The 27,499-nt window shown below is 49.2% G+C and overlaps 1 protein-coding gene across 12 annotated transcripts; it reads left to right on the top strand.

The window, feature by feature from the left end:
- METTL22 (methyltransferase 22, Kin17 lysine) lies at positions 1 to 27,478 on the top strand. Of its 12 annotated transcripts, none has more exons than XM_033101159.1 (12): positions 1 to 134; positions 982 to 1,148; positions 2,644 to 3,024; positions 5,689 to 5,729; positions 5,818 to 5,962; positions 8,792 to 9,046; positions 10,414 to 10,467; positions 11,470 to 11,550; positions 11,806 to 11,908; positions 13,561 to 13,729; positions 15,228 to 15,347; positions 15,477 to 15,603. In XM_033101159.1, the coding sequence occupies exons 2-12, from the start codon at positions 995 to 997 to the stop codon at positions 15,552 to 15,554; spliced, it is 1,581 nt and encodes a 526-aa protein (XP_032957050.1). In that variant the 5' UTR covers positions 1 to 134; positions 982 to 994; the 3' UTR covers positions 15,555 to 15,603. The 12 variants fall into 12 exon arrangements, with proteins under 12 accessions (XP_032957050.1, XP_032957055.1, XP_032957052.1 ...); XM_033101164.1 differs by having other exon boundaries at positions 8,792 to 8,929; positions 15,477 to 15,602; XM_033101161.1 differs by having other exon boundaries at positions 8,858 to 9,046; positions 15,477 to 15,602.
- Positions 27,479 to 27,499: the final 21 nt, after the last annotated feature.

Consider the following 27,499-nt stretch of genomic DNA (forward strand, 5'->3'; position numbering starts at 1 on the left):
CAGGGCGGTGCGGGCGGACGCACGCACGCACGCAGAGGAGGTGGTGCCGCGCCTGCGCGGGCCGCCTAACATGGCGGCCGTCTGAACCCCGCGGGAAGAGGGCGGGTAGGACTCTGGGTTGCGGCCGGAGGAGGGTAAGCTTATGAGGGAGGCAGCGGGATAGGGTAGGATTCAGGGGTCCTCCTGGCACGGAGCCCTACCTTGCAATCCCGGCTCCCACAGACTTGAAGCCGAACTTCTCCCTGGCAGCCTCAGCTAGAGCGAGCACGTACGACAGTGTCCATCATTGAGCTAGGCTAAGCAGTTATGTGCTATCCCCTCCACTTTCTTGTCTGTTTGAAAACTTTCATAGTAAAGTTGGAAAAAATAAAAAGGGGAAAAAAAATCTTTATCAATATAAATGGAAATTCCGATTTCTTGCCGTAAATAAAAAGACCGCTGTGAAAATGAACACAGTGTAAGCGAAATAATACAGTTCTAGCTGGATGTGTTTCCCTTGCTCAGGTTGGGAGACTTTCTCCTTTAGGAAAAATGGAAAGAGAGTAGAAGGGAAGCACCAACCCTCCCCCCCCCCATCCCTGGTGTTTGTCATGTGGGGTCTCAGCTCCTGCTCGCCACATAAGAACGCAGGATATGGTGACCCCAAAAAGGAACACCCACAGAGCCATAGATAGGGGAGTCAGACCACTATGTTCTTCCTGGCAGCTGGAGACACAGGAAGCAGGAGCCGCAGGCTCCGAAATCCCCAGTGCTAACTAACTGCAGTCCGCCCTTGCTAGGTTAGCCATGGCAGTTATATCTGGCTGACGGCCAACCAGTCACAGCTGATGACCATCCACTACCTGAGCCAGCAGCTTTCCACGTGAGGCCGAGAGCCTGGAAACTGCTCTCTGCGACTCTGTCTCCACAGTGATACAGAGCGATTTTCCACCTGTCCACCTCTGGCACCTGCTTTACTGAGGACATGTTCTCACCTGTCAGGTGCTGCTGTCCCATGATTAACGTGGAGCCCCGGTCATGGTGGCAGGCTCCCGTACTAGCCATGGAGGAGGTCACGTTCAAAAGCGACACTGTGCTGTCAGACATCCACCTCTGCACCCCGAACCAGAGACACCTCATGGTGAGGTTGAATGGCGTGGGGCAGCCCGGTAAGGTCCTGTTGCGTGCAGATGGGCCCGGCACCTCCTGGTTTCCATTTTGTTTTGTGGTTTCTCGTACTCATGGTGGGGTTGGGAGGGGTGGAGGGAAGATTGGGAAGACTGTTCTGGATTGCTCACACTGCTTCTTACGTGCCTTTCTTTAATTGAGTCAACTGGGCTTTCCTGAGCACCTGTTTTGTGTGCCAGGCCTAGGACTTAATGCTGGGAAGACAAAAGTGAATGAGCTCTGCCTCAGGAGCCCATGTCCAGTAGGGGAGACAGGGCACTGAGGTTCCGTCTGCTCACTTCCCTCCATTCCCTCTGCCCTTATCCCAGTGAAGCCCCCTTCATCCCTTGTTGGCTGCCTCTAGCTACTCCCACCAGGGCTCCCTGTCTTTTCTCCCTGTACCCTCTCCCACTCATCTCCCCAGAAGCCAAGGGGATCTCTTGAAAATGCAAACCGCATCTCTGCCCTGATTTAGACCCTCCAGTGTCTTCCCCTTGCTCTTAGAATAAAAGCAGACTCCTCAGCTTGGCCTGCGAGGCCCAGCCAACCCAGCCTCTGGCTGTGTGTCCACACTTATCTCCTTGTCCGTCTCTGCTCTGCGGCCACTTTCTGCTCCTCTCCGTCCCTTACACAGGGCACAGGCACATACCTTCCTCCTTCAGTGCCTTTGTTTTTGCTGTTCACTCTGCTCAGAACATTCTTCCCTCTTAGTCCTGGCTCCTCAGGTGTCATCTCAGACAGGCCCTCCCTGGCCACCCTCCCCAGCTCCGATCATCCTGTTTTAGCTTGGTGTTCTGGTGTGACTGACTAATAACATCCCTTTCCCTCGTGTCTCAGTTTGGATTCCTGGATTCTGGAAACTGAGGCTACGAACAGATAAGTGACTTACCCAGGGTCACACAGCCTGGAGAGATGGAGGACTCCAGCCTAGGATTGTCCGCTCAAGTCCTTGTACCTCCCACCTGCAGCCCACCTCTCCTGGCACACATACTCTTACTAAAACTTGTCCCAGTGACTTTCTGGCCACCACATGGTAAGGAGCACTTGGTGTCCTTGTCCTGTCCTCCAGACCTTCAGAAGGGAAACAAGTGTAGGAGAAGGGCATCAGCTTTTAGGAGTTGAGCAGCAACCACATTCAAAGCTGAATGACCTTCTCAGCTCCCTTAACTTCTAAGCCTCAGTTTCCATATCTGTAAGATGGAGCTGCTACTGCTATCTTCATAGCGACTGTGGGGATTGCATGAGATAATGTGGGCTGAGTATCTACACTGTAGATGTTCATCAAATGGTAGCTGCTCTTGGTGGTGGTTGTGACTGCTTTGGTGGCCCCAGTGTCACGGCTGAATTCAACAGGCCTTTTCTGCTGGCATTAGTACATCTCCACCTGGCCTTTAAAACCTTTTCCGGGTGGAAATCAAGTTTTCTGAAAGAAGAAGGGGAAGGGAATAAGAAGACAGCTAGAAATATTCTCCTTTTACATTTTGTCTTGCCTTTCAGTTTTCCTGTCCCAGTTCAAGTTTGTGTGGAACCAAGACTCTCAGACAGACTCAGGGGCTGAGGGTGGTGACCACGGAGATGTTCCCACAGAAGAAACTCCTGCTGGGATAGGCAGCACCGGGTCCCCTCCTGGGAGTGGCGGCAGCAGTGAAGGCTTCTTCCTCCAGGCCAGCACTGACTCCACCAGCCAGGAGTGGCTGGGAGCTCATCTGGACGAGGATGGGGATTTGGATGTCGTGAGAAGACCACGGGCTGCCTCTAACCCCAAGCCAGCAGGGCCTCCGAGAGACAAGGTACATCCCATGATTCTAATGCAGGAAGAAGATGACATCCTGGGAGACGAAGCACAAGAGGGCAGCACCCGTGATGTCATCAAAATAGGTAAATAAAAACTCCCCTGTCACCAAGGCAGCACCGCTGTGTGTTTGAGCCTTGGCTGTGTGTTCATGCCCAGGTCAGGGTCTTGTAGCCATTAGCCCTCACCTCCTCCAGGAGGCCTTGCTGCTACTGCCTCCCACATCCACGTTCTAACCCAGCTCAGCGTGCTGAGGGTGTGTGGGTCAGGGGTAGAGGGTGTGGAACACTCGGCCAGCCTGACTGGCAACAGGGAGCCATGAGAGATTCTGGAGCGAGTGTGGTAGGGGGACAGGGAGGTAGACCCAGAATTAATCTGGAGGAATCTTGTGGGCTGATCAAATGGAGCGGGAGCTAGGACCTAGGAGCCAGGTGGGAAGGGGCGGTGAGGAAGTAGCAGAAGGGGTTTGGGAAAGAGGCTTCAGCAGGCAGGATCAAGACTGTCCCCCACCCAGGCATAGGGGTGGAGCAGAGGGGTTTGGTGACGCCAGGATTTTAAATCCCTAGAAATGTAAGGAGGCAGGGCAGGAGGTGACCCAGTGCTGGGTAAACACCTGTCATGTTCTGATATTTTATCTACATCAATCTCATACAGTCTTCACAGCCTCCTCTGAGGTGGGTACAGATGAGGAATTGACAAGCCCAAGGTCATGCAGCTTGGCGGTGAGGAAGGTTCTGAATCCATGTGGTCCATCGCCATAGCCCGGACTCTTGCCACCCCCAGCACTGCTCATTTGGGGGAGAGGAGCTCTGGCTTGAGTCTTTTCATTGAGATCCAGGGTCTCTGATGGTGCCTAAAGTCCCAGGTAAACCTGGGCACTGGCTTGGGTTGGGAGCATGGGGTCCATTGGGACACTCAAAAACAGACAGAACAGCAGCTCTGATATCTGTCCACCCACGTGGTTAGCAGTTACTGAGTGCCTGCACATACCAGGCAGGCTGTGTTCTAGACTGCTCCAGGGGGTGAATGCATCCCACCAGAACTATACCCCATGCTTTCCATGGATTACCCCTGGTCCTCATGGCCTTTCCAAGGATGCATATTCCCTCTTCACTGAGGAGAGAACTGAGGCTCAGAGACATTGAGGAACTTGCCCACGGTTACACAGCTAATCAGTGACAGAGCCATGATTCACACCCAGATCTGTCTGACACAGCAGCCTGTGTTTTCCATGTCATGTGATCAGAACATTGCAAAGTTTTTTTCTCAGGGGTTGATGATGGCTCATTTCACTCTCAACTCTCACTTGGACTGCCTGAGGAGGGCAGCGGCAGACTTGATTATTCCACAATGAGTGTTTCACGTTCTGGGATTCACCGTCCTGCAAGCTTAGAACAAAGTCCCGTAGCAAAGGGCTGGTCTGTGGGCTCCCCACCTGCCCATTCCCAGTCTCATATTTCTGTTCCAGTTTCAAACCAAATGGGTATGTTTTGGGCTTTGGCAATCTGAAGTTCTCCTGAAAGCGTATTTGACTAAAAGTGAGTTCTTCCAAATCCCAGTGTCAAATCCAGCCAGGATGCTGGTGGGCAATTATCTCTCACCTTTCATTCAGGAATCAGATTCTAAGTCTGCACGAAGGACAGAGATCTCAGGTCAGATTTATCCTGGAGAAACCCTCAGCATGGTGGCCTGGGTCCCCAAGAGGACTGCACACAGCCAGTTCTCAACTCACTTGGGGGCAGAGAGCTGCAGCTTCCGCTGAGCACCAGACAGAGCGGCTGGCTTATGTTCTGGACCCCAGTTGTACGGGTAGCACTCATCTTTAAATGCTCATCTCTGCACAGTGAGATGCTCATACCTTGAGTGCTCGAGGGGACCAAAAACAAACAAGGGATGTTCAGGCTGCCCATGTCCCCTCCTGGGGCAGACCCTCCTGGAGGGGAACATGGTAGCATTACCAGTGCTGCTTCCTACCTTGCTACCCTCTCCCTTCCCTCAGTCCCTCGGTCCCTGCTCCTGTTTCGTTGTGAGCAGCTTGTGGTTTGATGCTTGCCAGACCAGGGAGCGTGTGAGGCTACTCAACTATGCATGTGTTGTGTGTTAATTTGGTAGCCATCGTCATCTTGCTTAAAAATTACAAGAGCTCATTCCCAATTCACGGCAAAAATATTGGCCATCATTCCTTTTTCTCCTTGATCTCATATTTCTAGTCTCTTCCCCCAGCTACCACCACCAGGTTTTATCCTAACCTATTTTGTGCTTGAGAACATTTCTTATCATACTTCTCTTCACCTAAAAAAGGATATAAACTCAAAGTTTATTTTGTTTACTTCTCGTGTGGTTCTAAGTATAAGAAAATATTTTGAAATGAGTTGTGATTATTATCAGTGTGCAGTTGATCAAAACAATATAAACATGACAATTGTAACATGCAGTTATTGAACATAAAAAATGGGGGTGTGGGGGTGTGTGTTAGATTAAATTGGGCCAAGACCTATGGTGACCCTAGTCATCAGACTGTGGGGCACAAGACCCAGTTACCTGAGACAGTGAGTCCTGGTGCCTGGCCTGTGAGTGACGCTCAAATGTCCCCTCCCAACTGGGAGCATGTCCTATGTTTCTGCTGCTCTTTAGACGCCTGACTCTAGTGACCACTGTATGTGTAGGTCACCACGTGCCCCATCTGTCTGTGTTCTCTCCATCCCCATTTTCACAGTGGCCCTTTCTCTTTTGGTTTCCATCCTGTCCAGAGCACACCATGGCCACGCCCCTGGAAGATGTTGGCAAGCAGGTGGGTAGGTCCTGTCCACTTCCCATGGCCCTGAAGGGTCTTTCCTGAGCCTCACATTTTCGGTCCTTCCTTGTCCATCTCCCTCCAGGTGTGGCGGGGTGCCCTGTTCCTGGCTGACTACATCCTATTCCAGTGGGACCTCTTCCAGGGATGCACTGTACTGGAGCTCGGGGCAGGCACAGGGCTTGCCAGCATCGTCGCAGCCACTGTGGCACAGACGGTGTATTGTACAGGTAACGCCCACCATCTCACAGCATGTCCTGACTGTAAAAAGAGTGAGGGAGTGAAACTGGAAGTGGGACATTGGCTGCTAGTGATTTTGCCATCCTGTTGCACTGGTTTTCTCAATAATGTCAGAATGACCCAGCAAGACCCACTACTCAGTGACAGCAGAACCCAGCAGGTGCAGGACCACTTCCACTTAAGAAGGTGCCAGCAGCTCTGCCGGTAACTTTGCTCACTCATCTACCAAAGAGCAGACATCTCAGAAAACCATGAGGGCATACCTTTTATAAGGCTTAAAAACAAGTTTGTTATTTTTCCCCCCCAATTATAGAAACCTTGCTTACTCTTAGTAGAAAACATGTCGAACAGCAACTAAAAATTACTCATAATTTTATAATCCCCCAATTCATCCAACCATTGCAGTTTATTGAACACCTACTATGTGCCAGACATGGTTCTGGATGTAGGGGATCCAGGAGTGAATAAAACAGGTCAGGTTGCTATCCTTGGGGAGCTTAAGTTTTAGAATCTATATTTTAAGTGTGTATTTCTTTTATAATCTTTTTCCTTTCCCTTTGTGTGTGACACTCCCAGACAATGTCACTCACATGACAGACTCCCAGACAATATCTGAAATCAAACCATATATATATATATACATGTATACATACGTGTGTGTGTGTGTATGTATGTATGTGTGTGTATATATATATATCTGTATCCTGCCAAAACTATTGAAAAACATTTTTGAGAGTATTTTCCCATGTCATAAAAAATTATTTACAAATATGATTTTAATATCCAGGTAGTATCATCTTTTTTTTTTTTTCTTCCATATTCCTTTTGCTGGGCATTTTGGTTGTTCCCATGTTTTGGGGTTGTTTTGTTTTTGTTTTTTGTTGTGTATTTTTTTGTTTGTTTCATTTATCAATTGCATGGCAGTGAACACCTTTGTGCATCATTGTCTGTTAATCCTTAGACTAGCAGTGTGTGACCTTTCTTAAGCTTTTAATACATATTGCCAACTGATTGATTTTTTAATTTTGAAACAATGTTAGACTCATAGAGAAATTGCTAAAATATTACAGAAAGTACCATCTACCCTTTACCAGCTCCCTTCAGTGATAACATACATAACTGTACTTGATGGAAACCAGCAAACTGACTAGTGCAGTACTGTCAACTCAACCCCAGGCTGCCAATGTGCTTTTTTAGAAAGAGTGTACCCGTTTTTAAGAGAGGAGTATCTCATTAGGTAAGTATTATTAAATTTTAAATCTTTAGTATCTGCTAGTTGAAAATGATATCTGCCGGTAAGGTTTGCAATTCGTTGATTCCTAGTTCATGTTTTCATGGCCCAGGTCTTTTGCTGCTGAGATAGCAGAGGGGAGTCCAGGGGTTTCCTGTGATGAGGGCATCCCATACTTTTCAGATACCCTGAGTTAACCACTGGTCAGGACTCTGCAGGCTGCCACCCTATTGGCTGCTCCTTGACCGTTTCGTGTAGGTTGCCAGTAAACACTTCTAAGTATCAAGCTATAATGCGATGCCCGAGAACTGTGCTCAGTGCCTAGTGCTAAGTAGCAGGATGTAATTATGTGGTCTTATCCTTGAGAGTTACCAGCGTGAAGAAGCGAGCTTGTGTTTGGATGGTACATTAGTTACTACAGCCTTTCACATCCATCAGCACCTGATTGTCACTTCACAGTGAACTTGTCTGTTGCCAGGAAACGTTTTACTATCCCTTTGTCCAAGTGGGCAGACTGAGGCTAAGGTCAAATGTCTAGCCAAGGTCATAATGTGGTAAGGGGGTGGGGGAATAGCCCAAGGTTCCATCCAGGTCTCCCACCCCCACAGCCAGCTTCCCCTCTTTTATCTGTTTCATATTTTAGACTCTCACGCAAGATCTGTTTTGACAAAAACTATCATAGAGGCTTAAAAACTTCTGAACCAGTTGTGTGTTGTCAGACACACACCATCAATATTCTCTTCACCCAGTGGCCCAGGAAAAGAGACAGGTGTGTCCTCTCAGTGAGCAGGGAGCTCCCCGCCGGCCCTTGACCAGACTCTGTGTGGTCCCTGGGATGGAGACAATGGTCTCGTCCCCTGGGAGTCTGCAGTGGGTGGGATGGCGCATCCATAGCCATAGTGGGCCAGGCAGATGTCATTAACAAGACTCTGTACCTTTCACACATACATTCTCCTAACTGAAAATTAATTTTTGGCAAAGCGCTCTCCTACACCCCCAGCAAGGATTTACTGCACTGTGACTCATTTCTGCTGAAATGATATGAACCCCACCTGGTCAGAATCAGCAGTCGGCTTGGCAGTGACGTGAACTACGCACACAAGAGCGTGCCCCAGCCTGTTTGGATCTGCTCTGCTTATCGATTGATCACATCCAAACGCCCTTCTGACGCTAGTCAGGTTTCTGGGGTGTCAAAGAGCAAGCTTAGATTTGGAGTCAGAGACACCTGGATCCACAGCCCAGCCTTTGCTCTTACTAGTTATGCGACTTTGCTTTCAAGTCTTTCATCTGTGAAATGGGATCCATGATCCTGGCTCAAGGAGTTGTTAGAAACACTCAGCTTGGGCTAGGAGAAGTGCATGTTTCATGGACTCCAAAAATATGTAAAAGGGGAGCCCTCACCCCTTCCTTCTGGAGTGCACACACGGTCTATCCCCACCAGGATCATCATCTCTTATTTAAAGAAAAGGTCATTAAAAAGAGCCTTAAGTTGACCATATTGAATTTTGGCAGTAAAACACACAGGAGACACTTTAGATTTAGTTTTGCACGTTTCTGCAGTCATGCTGCTGATCCCAGCTCTCTCCAGGCGTGAACGCGGGGATAAAAGTGTCGTCATGCTGGCGCTTTGTGGCATGCCCTTCTGTCATTCCAGATGTTGGTGCAGATCTCTTGGCCATGTGCCAGCGAAACGTTGCCCTCAACAGCCACCTGACTGCCTCTGGAGGTGAGGCCCAGCAGGTCTTCCGCCTGGGAGGGAGGTATCTTTGTTTGGCAGATGGGACAAACACCCAGGACCATAAACCTGGCAGGCGGGGTTCTGCCTGCTTCCCATTATATCCAGGTGAATGCAGGGAGCAGACAGTCTTAGCTTCACGGGGCTTCCGATCCTAGATCACTGTCCTTGCTTTATCTCCCCTTTCCAACGCCCACCGCCACGTCCTACTTTAGCTCTCTCCCTCCTGGACATCGCAGTGGCCCACTACCTGGTCACCCCAGCTCCTTGTCTGACCTGCCCAAGCTGCCCTCCATGTAGCATCCAGAGGGACCTGGTCCATGTTTTTCCTTTGGCTCCCAAACCTCCTGATCTGGCCCCTGCTTGCTTTTCCTGCCTCCTCTCCTGATAGTCCTACCATCCAGCCCTGCATCCAGTGAGCCAAGGACTCATTTCACCTGCTCTTCCCCTGCCCAGAATTCTTCCCCTGTCCGCCCATCTGCTGGATGGTCAGGTTCCTTCACCACCTGCAGGAATGCACTTATGTGATAGATGCCAGCAGCTGACTCCTTACTGGACTGCCTGTCCAGACCTTCCTGCACCCAGCAGCTTTGGGGCGCTTTCCCAGACTCAGACCAAGTCACTCGAGCTCACCAGACCTTTTAGAGGTTTCCCATTACTCTCGGACTCCGGTGCTTGTCCTGAATCCTGCAGGGCCTGTAGGCCCTCCCCCTCAGGGGCTCCTCCACTCCAGCCATCCGAGCCTTGGGGCCTGTGTATTTGCTGTTCCTTCTGCCTAGAAGGGTCCTCTTGCCCTAATTATGCTCAGGTCTCCAGAACTCCAGAGGAGTCACAGCCCCCCAGCAGACACTCATGACACCTTGAACCATTGCATTTGACATTTGTGCAACTAGTGGATTGGTGTCTGCCACCCTGCTAGACCACATGTTCCCTGAGGTGAGGGGCCCTGTCTGTTTGATGCCCGCTGCTGAATTGTGTGACAAATGCCCAGTCAGCAGGGTCAGAGGGAAGGGGCAGGCATGAATCGCCTTTTCTTAGCCTTCCCTGACACCCCTGTCTGACACAAGAACCCCTCCCCTCTCTCCTGTATGCCTGGTACATCCCATTAATATTGCCCTGACCATGCAGCCTTGTCGGTATCTGCTAACTTCCTAGCCTGTCCTCGGCTTCAGGTCCCCAAGGCTGGGCACGTGTCTCCTAAATCTTTGTATTCCCTGTGTCTGGCACAGGGCCTGATATTTAGCACTCAGAAAATGTGGGATGGATGGATGGAAGGAAAGAAGACAGGATGTATATAAATGAGTGGGAAGATGGATGAATAGGAAGGGAGGGAGGGGAAAAATGGGTGAGAGGATGGATGGATGGATGGATGGATGGATGGATGGACGGATGGATGGATTTGGGTGTATAGTGTAAAAGTTCCTTTTTCCCTAATCGTTTATAGAGTTTGGGGAGTTCTGTGTGTGTTTTTACAGGTGGTGTAGTTAAGGTCAGAGAACTGGACTGGCTGAAAGACGACCTCTGCACAGGTGCGTGTCTTCCTCTCATGTCCCTTTTGATTCAGTGGTTCCTAGTAATACCTCAACGCCATCGGCCTCATGGCCTTGACTGACAGCAGAGTCTGGCTGCTGCCATGCTCCATGGCTCACAACAAGTCCTCTCTGTTGGCTGAAGAGTGACAGGTGTCATTCTTGGAGCCTGTGTTGGCATCCCAAGAGCCAGCGTGCTGGGCACCTTATATTCACTCTGTTGTCAGACCTCCCAGTGTCACTGTGCAGTAGGTGCAGTAACCCCTGAATAATGAGTGAAGACTGACGCTCAGGTTAGTGCCTGCCCAGGTCCCTCAGCCGGTACTTGGCAGGGTCAGGGTGTGAACCCAAGTCCGTTGGACTCCAGGGCTTCAACCGTTTTCCTGCAAGTCCAGCTGGGTGCACTGTCCTCTGCTGACAGCAGGGAGTCAGCCACATGGGTCAGAGCCCTGTGTGGGAGGGTTTTATAAATTCTTGACACAAACTATTTCAGACCCGCATGCATGCTTGCTCTTTCTATGTATAAAAATTTTCCCCTGTGAGCTGTCAGGCGAGGAAAATCATTCCTTGTTGGGTACCTATCACTTGCTAAGCATGTAGCACACTTTAGGTTCTGTCACCTCCCCGGCCATCTTCTGAGGGAACCATTCTTATGCCCATTCTCATACAAAAACTGAAACCCAGAGAGGTGAAGCCCCTTTCTTGGGATTACACAACAAGTGCAGGGGGCAGGAACCAAGGACGCACGTTTCACCTGCTACCGGCCGAGACAGCAGGTAAGGCCAGAACCCATGTGCCCCTCGCTGGCTGCGGCCACCCCCTGACAGAAAGGGCACCTCTTTCCCTGTGGGTCTCCATACAGCAGCCGTGTCCCTGAAGCTGGGACACTGGGATTCAGGGATGCCTGGCAGTGCCCACTGCCTCTTTTGGTTGGTCTCGGTGAGAGGCGTGGCCCACAGAGAAAGGAGGGAGCACAAAACGACCTTTTTTCTTCTTTCACAGATCCTGATGTCCTCTTCAGCTGGTCAGAAGAGGACATCTCCGACCTGTACAACCACACCACCATACTGCTCGCAGCCGAAGGTAAGAATATCCTTTGCTCACTGCTGTATCATCGTCCTGGGTATCCCAGCATGCATCCCTGCCCCTCCACGGAATTCTCTGTGTTTTAGAAGCATCTTTCCAGGACATCCTGCCACATATACATGCACTGTTCATTCTAACTGTTGCTGCCACGTTTCTAAGGATGCAGTCTGCAGTGTCCCTGAGGATCCTCTGAGGAAGAGATTTCTCTGCTATCTGCATGTTTGCCCCTCATGCTGTTCTTCTTCCCTGCAGTGTTCTATGATGATGATTTAACGGATGCTCTGTTTAAAACACTTTGCCGACTCGCTCACAAATTGAAAAACTCCTGCACAGCCATTCTTTCTGTGGAGAAAAGGTGAGGTTTGCACCGGGGGGGCCGTGTTGGCATCCCAAGAGCTAGACTCGTACCTTTTAAACATGCTGCCATCAGTGTCATCATCGTCACTCACTTAGTGAGCACCTGTCTCAGGTCCTTTACACACATGGCCTCATTTCAGCCACACACCAGCCCCACCCATGTGTGGGCACTGCCCCATCCCCATTTCTCAGATGACGAGCAGAAGGCCAAGAGACATCAGGGAACTTTCTGGGCCACAGCTAATCCCTGAGTAGGCAAGGTATTTGAGTGCAGGCCGTACACCAGAGCTGAGGTGTGTGGCCACCACAGTCTGTCGAGGGCCTCTCCTCTTCCTGAATATTCCCTCCAGGATGCCACCTGTCTCCGCTGGTCCCCCAGGTCTCTGTCCTCTCCCTGATGCAGACATAGCCCCTCTAGGACATTTCTGTTTGAGTATCCTACAACGTTAGGGCTCCCGCTGATGGAGTGTCCGTCTTGTGACAGGTGCAGTGCTAGACACGGTCTTTTAGGATAGTCCACACTTTTCTGAAGGCAGTTTGGAATGTGTAGCAAAATCCATAAAACCAAACATACTTTAATGACCCAGCAATTCAGCATCTAGAAATTCACCCTGTGGAAGTGATCACAGTGCTGTACAAAGCCATCCAACAGGCCTATTCGTTTATACCGATAATGTCTGGGACTTCCTTCAAGATACATATGACCGATGGCAGCATGGGGGCCTCCATTGGATTCTGATCTTACATACTATAAAGGAAAACATCGAAAAGTCAGGAAAAGTTGAACACTGACTGGATACTTTATGATAAAGAATTATTAAATTTGTTTTTAGGTGAAAAGAGACTTGATCTTTTCAAGATACACATGGACGTATTTATGGCAGGAGTCTGGCATTTGCTTTTTAATACTCTAGTGGGGTGGGGGACAGAGGTGACAGAGTAGCCATGAGTTGACAGTGGTTGAAGCTGGGCAGTTCATCATACTGTTCTCACTCCTTTCGTATCTTTGAAATTTTTCATGATAAAAGATTTTGGAAAGAAAACGGAAAGAGGTGAAGAGATTGAATTTCAAGTTAAATCGTGTGGCAGATTTAGGGTGTAGAAAGGTGCAAGTGGCCGGGCTGGGGATGCTCTGTGAGGACTCAGTTCTGAAGTCACCCCCTCTGAAACGTCCCCAACCCCACCAGCTTCCCAACAGCGTTCTCTCCATTACGGAGCTCCCCTAGGCCTCTGCCTTTTCCTGTGCCGTTCATTGCATTCATAGTCATGGACCAGCCATGTGCCATGTCTGTGCTGGTGCAGGGGGCAGTGAGCAGGCCCACACACAGAGCCCTGGCCTCAGGTGTGGTCTGCATGTAGCCCTTGTACCAATTTGTAGCTCCTGGGGCAGTGGTGTTACTATAGGCATGTGACTTCACCTCTCTGAGCCTCAGTTTCCATATCTGTAAAGTGGAGGTGGTGGCCACTTCCACCTCCCAAGCTGCCCTACACATTCAGGAAGGAAGCATGTTCAGATGCTAAACACACGGTAGGCACTCACTGACTCCCACCCCGCAACATGAATGAGATTGGAGGCGGCAGGAAGGCAAGCAGTGGGCAATGGCCAGATGTTTCCCCGTGATGGGTAGTGTGTCGGCTGCTTGTTTGCAGGCTGAACTTCACGCTGAGTCACCTGGACGTCACGTGCGAAGCCTACGACCACTTCCGCTCCTCCCTGTACCGACTGGAGAAGCTCGAGGACTGCCAGCTGCGCTTTGCTGTGGAGCCAGTGGAGGCCTCCTTCCCACAGCACCTCGTGTATGAGCGCATCCAGCAGCTGGTAGGTGCAGCCACCTGTCTCGGGCCTCTGGTTGCTCTGGCGTGATGCTATTGACTCCCTGGCAAAGCGCTCTCAATGAAACTTGTAGTGGGATCTCACCATGTCTGGGGGTAGGCCTGCCCGGCGACTGTCAACTTTATAGCACGTTCTTTTCTGGTGGGCAGTTCAGGCTCAGAGGAAGCAAGACTGAGGACAGAAGGTTCTGGAAGCAGGAAGTGAGTGGGGGTACTTGGTTGGGTTGAAGCTCTTGATGCAGGGACTTCTGGTGCTGATGGTCACATCTCTGAGGAAACGTTCTGGCCTCTCAGACTCGGTGGGTTTGTCTGATGACTGGTGACCCTTATGACCCTGAACAATGGAAGCCCATCATATCTGGCCTCTGAGTAACCACCCTAGTAATGGTGCCTGTGCCAAGCTCCATGCTCAGTTCTTCTCATCCACTGTCTCAGTCAATTCCCCAGTAAGGCAACTGGCCGGGAATCGGTAGAACTGGGACTTAATCTTAGAGCCACATCACTTCCTATTACCGTTTTTAAACCCAGCACTTGGGGAAAATTTAAAAAGTCAAAATTACCCTTAAAAATCCCTTAACATGACCAGGAGCTGGATTCGTAGAAGTGCAAAGGACAGGAATTCGCGTCTTGCTGTCCTTTTGGCTGTGGCCCCCCTTTCTCTGTGTCTGTGGAGCCCTGGGCCTGGTTCTCAGGAGGAGAGTACCACAGGGCCCTCTGTCCCATGCTCCCATCCTGTGCCCAAAGCGAGCACAGCACTGGCTTTGTGTGGCTCCCGTGTGTGAAGAGGTGCGTGTGTCATGTGCCATGGAGTCAGGATAAGTGACGTCCTCATAGCCCTGTGCTGGGTGCAGCTCCTGCAGACTGCGGCCCGTGGCTTCTCTTATGGACTCCGTCCGTCTCATCCGTGGGCTCCCTCTTTTCCTGCTGCCTTCCATTTTCCCAGCATTACTGTCTTTTCCAAAGGCCTCTGCCATCTCGTGGTGCGCTCAAAGTAGGAGGACAGCTTCAGTGTTGGCATTTGTGCCTCCAGCCACGTTTCAGGCTTTCTTTGCTCTAGGACCCCTGTGTGTCTTTCTGTCCATCCAGGGTATCTGTAGATCTCTCCTCCAACACATTTCCAATGATTCTGGTTTTTTTCCTATGAGCCTCCTTCACTGTACAGCTTTCCCTTCTGTTTATTGCTCCACCGTTTCTGGGCAGCCTCCCTGCCCGTCAGCCTTCCAGTAGATGGCAAACAGGCAACTTCTGCTAGTGAAGACACGAAGCTTTCACTAAGAATCTGGCATGTTTTTGTACCTTCTCCACCTGCCAGCATTATTAAGAGGCCAAAAAAGGCAGCTACTTCTAAATTCAGCAGCCACAGTGCATGACGCTAAAGACGTCCCCAAATGGAGAAATTGTGGCGACTTGCTGCCATTCTGGTCCCTTTTGATTGGATGGTATCCTGATGCCTCCTGGATGAATGCCGGGACTTCTCCATCCAGCTTCTCTGCCACAGTGAAGCAGAAAGAACGGCCGAGAGCGCCGGAGATCAGAGGAAGCCCCCGCCTGGTTTGCATGTTGCCCATGACGCACGTGTCACTTGTTCTCTCACTAATTATCATGTTGGTGCAAAAGTAAGTTTAGCCTTTTAAACCGCAGTTACTTTTGCACCAACCTAATACATCCCTTTATGAAACTATGAAGCCTCGTTTGTGAACCCGGAGAATCTCGCCTTTCTCTGTTCACTGCAGGAGCTCTGGAAGATCTTTGTGGAACCAGTAACGTCACCCATCGCGTCTGCAAGCACAGCTCCTCGACTGTTCTTGTAAATCAGTTCTAATAAAATCAGAGGCTCATGGAGTGATTTGCCTGAGATACTATTTTTAAAATGTGGCAGATGGACCTGATATGACCCAAGACAGTTTTCTTGAGTCTGTCGCTGCCCCCCAGTATCAGCCAGAGAACATGACTGCTCCCCTCCACTAACGGCTCTCAAGTGGGTTTAGTATTGTCGCCACAGTTGCTGTGTAGAGCCACACAAAGCAATACACAGAAGCCTCATTCCCTTCAAGGCTGTGGGTGCTCCATCCCTGGCTCACTGGTGTGGTGACAACCAGGGCCCATGGGAGGAGGAGACAGGAAGTCACCTGCCAAGTGGCCTTTGTTCTCTAACCAAAATCAGGTACGCTCAGAACAGACATAGAGCTGCTTTTTTGGGTCTTACGTGGCTGACCCCCGTTCCTGTGGGATCTGCCTTGTGGGCGTTTGTTTCTCGTGCTCAGCTGGGGCTGGTTCCCTGCCTCCCCTCAGCGTCCCCCTCCATGTGGGGTCACGAGTGCTTGTACCTTGTCCATCTTGTTATCTTTCTCTGTGTCTCTCCTATTGCCACCCTCCCTGTCGCTCCACAGCCCTCTCCTACTCTCTCCCTCCTCTCCAGTTTGGGTCCCATCTACCTGCTGCTCTTGGCCCTCCCTGCAGCACCCTTCCCCCCACCTTGCTTCTGCGTGCTTTCCTCCAGGGCCTGGTGTGGCCCCTCCCCACCTGCCCCTCACAGTCCAGCTACTTCCTGGACAGCTCCCGCTGTCTCTGCCCACTCTCACTTCTTCTCAAGCACCCAGGTCCATTTCCCAGGCCCATCATACCTGTGGTCATTGGCTTATCTGGACACTAGGGGCCAGGTATTTGCAAGTCTTAACTCATTTCATCTTTCCCAACAACTCTAGGTCAGTAACCAGGTTATACCCATTTAACAGTTAAGAAGACTGAGCCTCTAAAGAGCAAAGATCTCCATAAGGTCAAGGACCTTGTTTGTCTTAATATCAATATATTCCTGGCATGTGGTCTTGCCCAGTGTAGGTACTCGGCATATATTGATTGAATCACTCATACGAATTACTGCCAAAATGGTTTTTCCTCAGGGACACTGGGCCACATTTGCGAACATTTTTGGTTGTTATAACTCAAGGAGGTGGGTGCTGCTAAACATCCTACAGTGCACAGGAAAGCCCCCCACAACTGAGAATGATCCAGCCCCAAATATTAATAGTGCCAAAGTTGAGAAACCCTGACCTGGAAGAAGAGAATTAGCTACCTGCGAAAAGAAAAATATGTCTTGGCTGAACCTGCAGTGAAGGCGACTCGGGACAATGAGTCCCACCACTCCCCTCTGGGATTGGGGAGAAAAATCTACACACATTATCCCTAAATCTAATAAAGATCCTAAAAGGCAAAAGTGATCCCCATTTTACTTATGAGAAATCTGAAGTTCAGAGAGGTTTAGCAACTTGCCCAGCGTCACACAGCTGCCAAGTGGCAGAGTCAGGCTCGGAGCCCACGGCTGTGTGTCCCTCATTCCCATGCGCACCCTACATTCCCTGTGACATCAGTGACGGCGGCATCACCTGGGGGCTTATTAGCACCACAGCAGCACTCCCAGTCCAGGCCTGAGTCAGAACGTGCGTTTGTGACAAGGCCCCAGGTGACTTGTGTGCACAGTGGTTCTGAGAATCATAGCCTTTGAACTATTCCCATTTTCCAAGGTTCCTACACAAAAACCGCCCCCGACAGACTTGCTGTAATTGAGCAGAGTCACAGATCACTACGGGATATATTGATAATGAGTCTTCAAAAGAGAACCCTGCTAGACAGAGACCTCCACTGGCAATATGTCAGCACTCACGGTGGCATTTTCCTAGCACTCCAGGGGACAAGCCCATAAATGTGATTGGCACCAAGCAACAGAGTTCTCATGCCTTTCACCTGGCGCATTAGGATGAATGCTTTTGTATCTAAACCACTCGGCCTAAAAGCTTCCTCTGAGTGGAGCCTGGAATTAACCTTCATCCACAGTAATTCGCAGCATCGTCAGATTGTGAACTTTTCAGAATCAAATGCACCCTTATCACCGTGTTTTATGGCTTTGCTTGAGCCTAAGTGCCCGTTTAGCAGCATTATTTCAAAATTATCAACCCACTGAGATGTTCTGCTGGGGAATTAACCCAGGCCATTGCACTCGGTTCTCTTTGGACACATTCTGACATTTTTGGGGGAATATATAACCCAAGGAGGGAACCTGGTTGTTCAAGCCTTCGTGAGAAAGAGGCGATAAAACCAACGAAGAGTGGTTTGCCATGGCCCCCCAGTACTTCTCCAGTGACTGTGCCCAAAAGTCCCTCAGGGTCTTGCCAGATTGCAGGTTCTGACTCAGTACTGGGTGAGGCTCAATACTGCAATCCAACAAGGTGGCAGTCAAGCCTTATAAATCATGAAAATGCTCCCAAACCAAAAAACTGTTAGGACAATTTCTACAATCTATGGAAAATGTCCCTGTGCATCTTACACGGATCAGCAAATATCTTCAAAGTAACTCTGTGAAGAGAGGAGTCTCACCATTTCACAGATGAGGAGGCTGAGGCTCAGAAAGGCTATGTCATTTGTCCAGGGCCATCTGGCAGGTCCATGGAAGAGCCAGCATTTGAACTCAGGTCTACCCAACCCGAGTTTGTGCCGTTAATCAGGAATGACACATCACAACCTCCGTCTTCAGTGCAGTCGCTGGACCAGCAGCACCAGTGTCACCTGAGAGCTTGTTAGATTGCAGCCCAACCCCTGTCCTGTGGGGCTGTGCAGAGGGTGGCTGGTGATGTGACAGCAGCCTTATCAGCAAGCCCAGGAGAAAAGCAGAGAGGGTACCAACAGGACAGTCGGTCTTTTGTAACCTGGTCTCAGACATGACATCCATCACTTTTGTCATCTTCAGTCCTTTAGAAGTGAGTCACGAAGTCCAGCCCACACTCAGGGACAGGACCCCACAGGGTGGGATTCCCCAAAGGTGGGCTTATCGGGTGTCTCGGAGGCTGTATGATCTGGAAGGGAGGAGGCAAGCCTGCCAATGGGGACATGCAGCCACATGGTGTTCTGTCACAGCTGACATTCTTGAGTGCCAGCTCCCACCCAGGTTCCAGTCTTCCCCGATCTGTTGATTTTCTTGCCCACCTGAATGAATGTGAGCACTGAGATTTGTTCCCGAGTCATTTGGGAGTTGGGGGGCACAGGAAAAGGAGGAGCCTGAGGGTGACCTCCAGCTTTCTGGCTTGGGTGACTGTCTCTTCTGGCAACACATAACTTAAGAAGAGCCACCAGCACCCCTCCACCAAGGGGCATTCTCCTGATGACCACGTCTTTGCTTTAACCCTTTGCTTCCCAAAGTGCGGCAGGTTATGACACCAGTGGTATCTGGATGGTTTCTCCTCCCCCAGGTTCCAAGGCTTGAGGTGGCAGGGCAGGGTACCTTACCTTGGGGCGGGCTCGTGGAAGGGCTCTTGCCATGAGGTGGTGCCTCAGCCTCAGGAATGACAGCAGAAATGCAACAAGGAATCCAGGGCGTAGTCATCAGTCCCCTTAGCCACTGGCAGCGGCTCCAAAGTGTGGGTCCCCAGTGACTTGGGGGACCCTAACTAACCTGCTGTAGGTTATACAGTGGTACACTAGTTCTGAGAGCCACCAGCACCCAGCTAGCCCCACACCCTAATTCAAATCAAACCCACGTTTGTAAAGCACCTACCATTGATTTCATCTATCAGCACACCAAACCTGTGCCCATTTTAGAGATGGGGAAGCTGAGGCTTGAGAAGCGTACTGTAGGCTAGCTGAGGTCACAGGACTTGGAAGTAACAATGGTGGAGTCTACACCCAGGTCAGTCTGACTCTGTAGCTAGCATGCTTTCCATTACCCCCTGCCCAAGGTAGGGACTATTGATCTGAAGGCAGGGAGGAGCCGTGTGTATTGGAGACCATGCTGTGTCATTGTCCTGGGATAGATCAAAGGGTTTGACATGCCAGGGCTGAACCGTGATTCTGCCTTAGACTTTACAAAGCAATGGACATCGGAATCACGCAGGAGCATTTGTTTGGGACAGGAGTGTCTGGACTAGGAGGGAGCCAAGCTTGGAAATGGGCTCCATGAGCAGGTGGTGGAGTTTCTAGCTTCAGAGCTCACCAAGAAGAGAGCCTGGAGCTGATGGTTTGAATGTTGGGGCCAGGGACAAAAGGAACTGAGCCTTCTCCCACATTTTCCACTGGACGTTCCTGAGAGGCAATAAAGCTTGGTGGTTAGAGCATGGTGCCTGGTGTCTGAACGGTACTCTAACCAGTCCCAACACTCACCTACCTGAGCCTCAGCATCCATGTCTGTCAAATGGGCACACTGCTAGCACTTACCTCTCGAGATTGCACTTGATGATGCATGCAAACCGCCTATCACCACGAGGTCGGACAATTAAGTTTGCAAACTCATCCTAGACAAAGTGCTAATATGCTTCATTGCTGAATACCACCTTCGAAGTACTCCCCTTGGGAAGCTATGCACTGATGCCAGTGCCTAGTCCACCCATCAAAGCAATTTTGGAACTCTTTTTTCTGGAATTGCCATCAGAGCTTCATGGCCTGAATATCATCAAAATGTCTTCCTTTCAATACTTCCTTTATCTTCGGGTAAAGAAAGCAGTCACTGGGGGCCAGACTAGGTGAGTAGGTAGGGTGTTCCAACACAGTTATTTGTTTACTGGCTAAAAACTCCCTTACAGACAGTGCCATGTGAGCTGGTGCATTGTCGTGATGCAAGAGCCGTGAATTGTTGGCGAAAAGTTCAGGTCGTCTCACTTTTTCACGCAGCCTTTTCAGGACTTTCAAATAGTGAACTTGGTTAACTGTTTGTCCAGTTGGTACAAATTCGTAATGAATAATCCCTCTGATAGCAAAAAAGGTTAGCAACATTGTTGCAACAAGTTCACGAACTTAATTGTCAGTCCTCGTAACTTGACTCGGGAGAAAGAGGTACGAGAGATGGCAACCATCACCAGCAGCACCAGCACCACCACCATCATCACTATTAGTGATTATTGTCTGTTGCATTTCCATGAACTGTCTGTCTGGGAGAGATGGAAACTCTTCCAGCAGGCACCTTTCTCAATAGTTAATGATGGTAGAACAATCTCACTTGCCTAACCACTTCACCTACGTGTCACTTAACTGACAAGATAGGTTATTTTAGGGAGAAAAATATCCATCAAGCTCTTAAGTGTGCCAGTCCTTAAAGGTTTCCATGACAACGCACACCTGGATGTTCCCAGGGGAGGGCAGCCACCTCAGGGAAGAGTCAAAACTGAAATCAAGAGATGTGGAGAGGGTCCTCCCACTCTTGCTATTTTTCTGGCTGTTTGTACAGCCCTGGGAAGAACTCTTTACATAGGTCATCTCTTATAAACCCTGCGACTACCCTACGGGATAAGGACTATTAATTCTTATCCCCATTTTACAGATGAAGAAACTGAGACTCAGGTTTAAACTTGCCCAAGGTGAGCCTTGTCAGCCTAGAGGACTTATACTAGAGCAGGGGTTCTCAACCTCGGCACTATTGGCATTTTGGGTCCGATAATTCTTTGTTGTGGGACTGTCCTGTGTGCTTAGATATTCAGCAGTGTCCTTGGCCTCTACACACTAGAGCCACTAGCATCTCCCTCCTTCTCCCAGGTGTGACAACCCACACTGGATCCAGACATGGCCAGTTGTGCCCAGTTGTTCACCACCGGGCTTTGCAATCATCATTTCTAACACTTGTACAGCATTCCATGTTTATAAAGCTCCTTCACAGGACCTGTCTCATGGGATCCACATGTGATTATGTGACTTTGGGGTCCTTAATGGTGAGGATCCTGGGACCCTGGGATGAGCCCAGTGCACGAGTTAGGGTAGGTGCTCAGAAATCAGGGTCAAACTAAATTGTCTGTCCTCCTCGTTGGACAGACATGTCTCTCAGTCTCACCTTCTTTTATGGGCAAGGGAACTGAGGATCAGAGAGGAGTAGGGACCCATGGGTCCCAGAGCCTGTGAGCTGCAGGCCTGTGTGGGGACCCAGGTGGGTCTGACTTAAAGCCAGTGGTTTCCACTGTAGCCTCTAAGGACTTCTGATCTCAAAGGCATTTATTTTGTTCTCTCACGACTGCCCAGCTCAGCTTACTGTGCTGTATCACAGAAACAAGGAGGGGCCAAGGCAACCCAGAGTCATGTCCCCACCGCCTGCTCAGGACCCAAATGTCCTGGCAGATGTCGGGCCCTCAGTGACACATGGGAAAGTGGCATGAGGAGAGGGCTGTCATCTCCCCGCGATTACAGAGGAGAATGGAGGATATTTCAATGAAAGCAGCTTTGATGCGGTCAGTGGTCCTCCTAAGGAGGTTGGGGGCATTACGTGGCTTGGGCATTGATTGCCCAAGCTATACGCACAAGCTACCTTAATCTTCTCAGCAATCAGCAAGGATAAGCTATCATCTCCATTTACAAAGCTGAGGCCCAGAGTCAGTGACAGCCCCAAAGTCACACAGCTGGGGAGCAACGGCCTGTCTGCGACTAGAGCCCTGGTGAATCCATCCCAGCTGCTGTTCCCAGGAGCCATGTGAGGTCTGGTGCCTTCCAGGCAAAGCTTCTCCGTGGTCAGGCAGTCCTTGACCAAGAACTGGTAGTAGCTGCTGTATAAAGACCCCAGCTCCCTCGCCCCTGAAGTGATGCTCCATGCTGACTCCCAGCGTTCCCCCGTGGAATGCAGCTCTAGTTGCCCACAACGATCACTTCATTATCTGCTTTCCTTCCCTATCTCACTACCCACTCCCCTACTGGAGTCTCCTGGGATCACTTCCCAGATGAAGCACTGGAATCCTTGTCTCAGGGTCTGTTTCTGGAGGACACCACACTAGGAGAGGGATGATTGTAATGGTCACTGTAATAGCTAATATTTGTGGAGTACTTCCTACATGCTCTACACACACTTTTCCCATTTAATACTCACGAGAGAAATCACACAGGCATTATCATCCTCATCCCCACTTATAGATGAGGAACTGAGGCTTGGAGAGCGTAAGTCATCAGGATCAAGTCGTACAACTCATAATTATCACATCTAGGATATGAACCCAGATTTCTGGAACTCCACAGTTTGAAGATACCACCTCTCTGCCCCACTGTCTCCTGGTTTTATCTTCTGTTGTCTGTGAGGAGGAGAGGAGCATGAGGGGGAGAAAGGGCTGTGGGTTTGCTGGTCCTGGAGGAAGAGTTTTAGCTCAGTTTGGGGTTTTTCCTCCTCTGTGAAGTTTCAGCAGGGAGTTGCTGGACAGCTCCTAGGGCCAGCGCACCCCGGGGAGGTGTGAGACAAGTCAGCACCCTCCCTCAGGATCCTGCTTGACACTGCCCTTTACCTGCAGTGTAATTAATTAGTATTAATAGAGCACCTACTGTATGCCAAGTACTGTCCTCCGAGATCTCAGACATGCCAACAAAGTCTTCACAGATCTCAGAAAAGACAGAGATCTGTGCTGTGTTCTCCAGCACTAGAGATGGTAGTGGAAACCACGCCCCTTCATCTGAATCCCTGAGATGCCCTCGCATGTATTGACAAGAAGAATGGGGGTGAATATGAGGGCATCTCTAGCCACAGGAGGAAGGGACCTACTATGTCTTAATCTCTCTCCACATTCTTGGAACTGCATTATCTAATGCAGGGTTTCTCAACCTCAGCCCTAGTCACATTTTCAGCAGGAAAATTGTTGTCAGGGGCTTCCTTATGCATTTTTCGGCCTCTGGGAAGCCGTGCAGGGCATGGGAGTGGCACTAGGGGATGACACAGTACCCCTGTCGTTTCAGTGTGTCCTGAGCAGGAAAGGGAACTGCACTGCTGTGTCTCTTTTGGATTGGCAGCTCTGAAGGACCCAGTCATCAAAATGACAGCAGAATATGTAGCTGTAACATGTCTGGGATGTGTCAGATGTAACAGCTGCTTCTGTCAGGCATGGCACACTGCTGTCCCCATCTTACTGGGGCCATTTAGGTAAGGAAAGCTGGAGGCAAACCCTGGGTCTTCGAGGAGCCCAGCACAAGGAACAAACACATGGGAATGAGCATGAGGAAATCTCATCTAGGCTCCCTCTTAGCATTCAGGCCTCAGCTTAAATGTCACAGCTTTCCAGGCGACCCCTGGACCATGGCTTATGTTTCCACTCAGTCGCTGGGCACATCATCCTATTTTTCATTTCCCTCAGAGCACTTACTGTCAGAAATGAGCTTCCTTCGTTATATGTTAACCTTTTTTACACGCTGTCTCCCAACACTAGAATGGGGGCTCCATGGGGTGGGACCAATCTGCTTTCTGTCTCCATGGATTTACCTACTCTAGATATTTCATATATGGGTAAATGGAATGATATGGTATGTGGACTTTTGTTTTTAAGATTCATACATGTTGTAGCATGTATCAGTCCTTCATTCCTTTGTATGACTGAATAATATTCCATCACATGGACATACCACAATTCGTCTATTCATTCATCCATTGATGGACATTTGGATTGTTTCCACTTTTTGGCTATTGTAGTGCTACTATGAACATTCATATACAATTTTTTGTTTGAACACCCATTTTCAATTCTTTTAGGTATCTACCTACCTAGGAGTCAAGTTGCTGGGTCATATGGTAATTTTATGTTAAACTTACTGAGGAACTACTAAACTGTTTTCCATAGTGGCTGCACCATTTTACATTCCCATCGGCAATATATGAGGGTTCCAGTATCTCCACGTCCTTGTCAACACTTATTATTTTCCTTTTTTTCTTTTTTATTATGGCCATCCTAGTGAGTGTGAAATGATTTTCGTTGTGATTTTGATTTGCATTTCCCTAATGACTAATGATGTTGAACATCCTTTCATGTTTGTTGGCCATTTGTATTTCTTCTTTGCAGAAATATCCATTCAAATCCTTTGCCCATTTTTGACCTGGGTTGTTTGTCTTTTTGTTGTTGAATTGTAAGAGTTCTTTATATATTCTGGATACTAGACTCTTTTCTGATATATAACTTCCAAATATTTTCCCCCCTTAGGTGGGTTGTCTTTTCATTCTTTTTTTTTTTAAGATAATGGCCATTTTAATGCCTTTATTGTGTCATTCTTCGATGGATTATGTTGGCTGTGGATTGAAACAGTTATCCTTTATCTGTTAGGATATTTTCTATCTTATTTGTTTGTTTGTTTGTTTGTTTTAAGGAGGGCGTAGCTCACAGTGGCCCATGTGGGGATCGAACTGGCACTCTTGATGTTATTAGCACCACACTCTAACCAACTGAGCTAACAGGCCACCCCAGTCTTTTCATGCTTGATTGTATCTTTTGATGCTCAAAAGTTTTTAATTTTGATGAATTCCAATTTATTTTTTCTTTTGTTTCTTATGTTTTTGGCGTCACACTTAAGAAACCATTGCCAAAGATCATGAAGATTTACCTCTGTATTTTCTTCTACGAGTTTTATAGTTTTAAATTTTATATTTAGGTCTTTGATCCATTATGAGTTAATTTTTGCATATGGTGTGAGGTAAGGGTCCAACTTCAATTTTTTTCATGTGGATATTGTGGCAGATACTTTAATTATCCAGTTTACAGGTGAAAACACAGAGGCTGAGAGGGGGTAAAAGACTTGTTCAATGTCACCTGGCCACTGAGAGGTGAAACGGGAATATCAGGTCCCAAGCTGGTCCCCTTTCCATCACACCCAAATGCCCTCTGATATCCCTTTATTATTTTGAGAGCAGAGAGTATGGAAAACACAGACCTAGGAAATAAGTCACACATTCTATCCTGGCTCTGGGCAAGTCCATCTTTGTCTCTGGGCCTCATCTTCCTCTTCTGTACAATAGGGTGCTGATCTCTAAGGGTCTTTTCCTGCTTTCACTACTGGTGCCCTGAGAGCCTCACACTCCATCGCCCTCATTTTTCCTCTCTGGAGGTGCAGTGGGAGCCCTCCCAGTCAGCGCTGTGCCTCTGGAAGGAGCCCCCATCCTGGGCCTCAGCCAGACTCTGGAAAACATTCTCCACGTCCCTTAACACAGTTGCAGCCCTGAGCAGCCCCATAGGAAAACTGTGGAACTGCAGAAAATGCAAGTGAAGAAAGGCTTTCTCAACCTGCTGACAGTTTTCTTCACAGGTATCACAATGAAGCTATTTGAGAGTCAGCTGGCAAAGCACCTGGCTCTAAATATCCCTCTCACACCCCTCCTTAACCAGAAACAGTGCAGCCCCACCCCCACCCCCCGAATGCCCAGGACCAGGGCCTAACCCACAGTGGATCCTCAATATGTAGTTGAATGAATGAACAGAGAATGATGACTCCACACACTTTGTTTCCCCTAATTGCCTTTGACGAGGACTTGGCAAACTTTTTCTAAAAAGGCCAGATGGTAAATAGTTTTGACTTTACAGTCTCAGTCACAACTACTCAGCTCTTCCATTATATTCCAAAAAACAGCCATTGATGATGCATAAGTAAGTGGGTATGGCTGTGTTCCAAAATAAATTTTATTTCTGCACACTGAAATTTGAACTTCGTATATAATTTTCATGTGACTGAACTGTTCTGCAAGCAAGGTGACAGGATTAACATACCAAAGAGATTCCTGAAGCTCGCAAGGTTTCAGCAGAGCTGTGGATCCATTATATTTTCTGTCTGTTCCTTTCTATTATTTATTCTTGTTTATTTCTGTTTGACCCCTACAGTCATAGACCACACTAGTGGGGCAAGTGGTTTGCTGGTAGTTTTTATTTGTTTGTTTGCATTATATTTATCCTAATTTCTTAATTCCTAGGACTACAGTCCTCTTTGCCTAATCAGAAATAAGGCAGCCTGGATTCCTGGAAGGAGAGAAGGAGGGACCTTAGGGTTCTGCAATATTCCAGCAGACTAAGGAAATAGTTACCTGATAAGGCTCAGTGGGGAAAACCAAGCTGTAGTCTTTCTTGGCCTTTTAAGGTCTGGAATCTCCATTCATCCATTCATTATGAACACGTGGTTGTACTGATGGGCAGTCTCTCCTATCTTTGATTTTACTACTGAATGAATGTATCCTCTTTCCAAATATCTTTAGAAAGCTACGGGCTATCAGTCATTCATACTTTAATATTAACTCGTTTTCATACAGCATTTTAATTTTTATTAAAGCACCTTCATCACATCTCCAATATCATTTACGCCCATGAAGGAGATACTATCGCTATTGTCTCTATTTACAATTGAGAATCGGGGAGGTAGAGCGACCTGCCTTAGATCTTGCAGAGAAGGAGCCATAGACTCCTAGTCCAGTGCTCTTTGCACCCACGATGCACCAGCTATTTGTCTTCCGGAGCTGGTGGGCCAGGAGGTGTTAAGTGAATGGCAGCTCAGGAGGGCTAAGCGTGAGGGCCCTGAGCGCCTGCATTGGGGGATAAAGGAGGGCAGGGCATGATGCTTTTTCCCCTCCTTTTCATAAGAAACATTGTCTGACTTTGACTCTAGGGTTCCGGAACCCGGATTCTGGGGCATAGGGTGCAGTTGGAACAGCTACACTCACCCGTAACCCCAAGGGTCCAGAAAACCGATAGGGAGTAATTAAGGTCTAAGTGAAATCAACCAATAGAGCCGCCCCCCATTTAAAGACGGGCTCCTCACCCTACCCCCATCACATAGACTCCCCTCCGGCTTGATGGAGGTTCTCGGCCTCCTCCTCCACTGCCTCAATCCTCGCGCCCGGCCCTCCCGTTTCCTCCTCCAGGACCCTGACTCCTGCGCCGGGGGAGGCCGGACTCTGCCCCCGTTCCGCCTTCCCCCTCCCGCTGGGGGCGGTGGCCCATGGCGGGCGCGTTTATTGGCTGCTGCGTGAGCGAGGGCCGGGGCCGGCAGCGCTGATTGGCCAGCGCGGCTCGGC

This window comes from Rhinolophus ferrumequinum (assembly GCF_004115265.2).
Source record: "Rhinolophus ferrumequinum isolate MPI-CBG mRhiFer1 chromosome 15 unlocalized genomic scaffold, mRhiFer1_v1.p scaffold_54_arrow_ctg1_1, whole genome shotgun sequence".
Classification (NCBI taxonomy): Eukaryota; Metazoa; Chordata; class Mammalia; order Chiroptera; family Rhinolophidae; genus Rhinolophus; species Rhinolophus ferrumequinum.

Coding starts and splice junctions, on each gene's coding strand:
- METTL22 (XM_033101159.1), top strand. CDS start 995: ATGATTAACGTGGAGCCCCGGTCATGGTGGCAGGCTCCCGTACTAGCC. Junction 10,468..11,469: donor GAAAGACGACCTCTGCACAG/GTGCGTGTCTTC, acceptor CTTCTTTCACAG/ATCCTGATGTCCTCTTCAGC. Junction 11,909..13,560: donor ATTCTTTCTGTGGAGAAAAG/GTGAGGTTTGCA, acceptor GCTTGTTTGCAG/GCTGAACTTCACGCTGAGTC.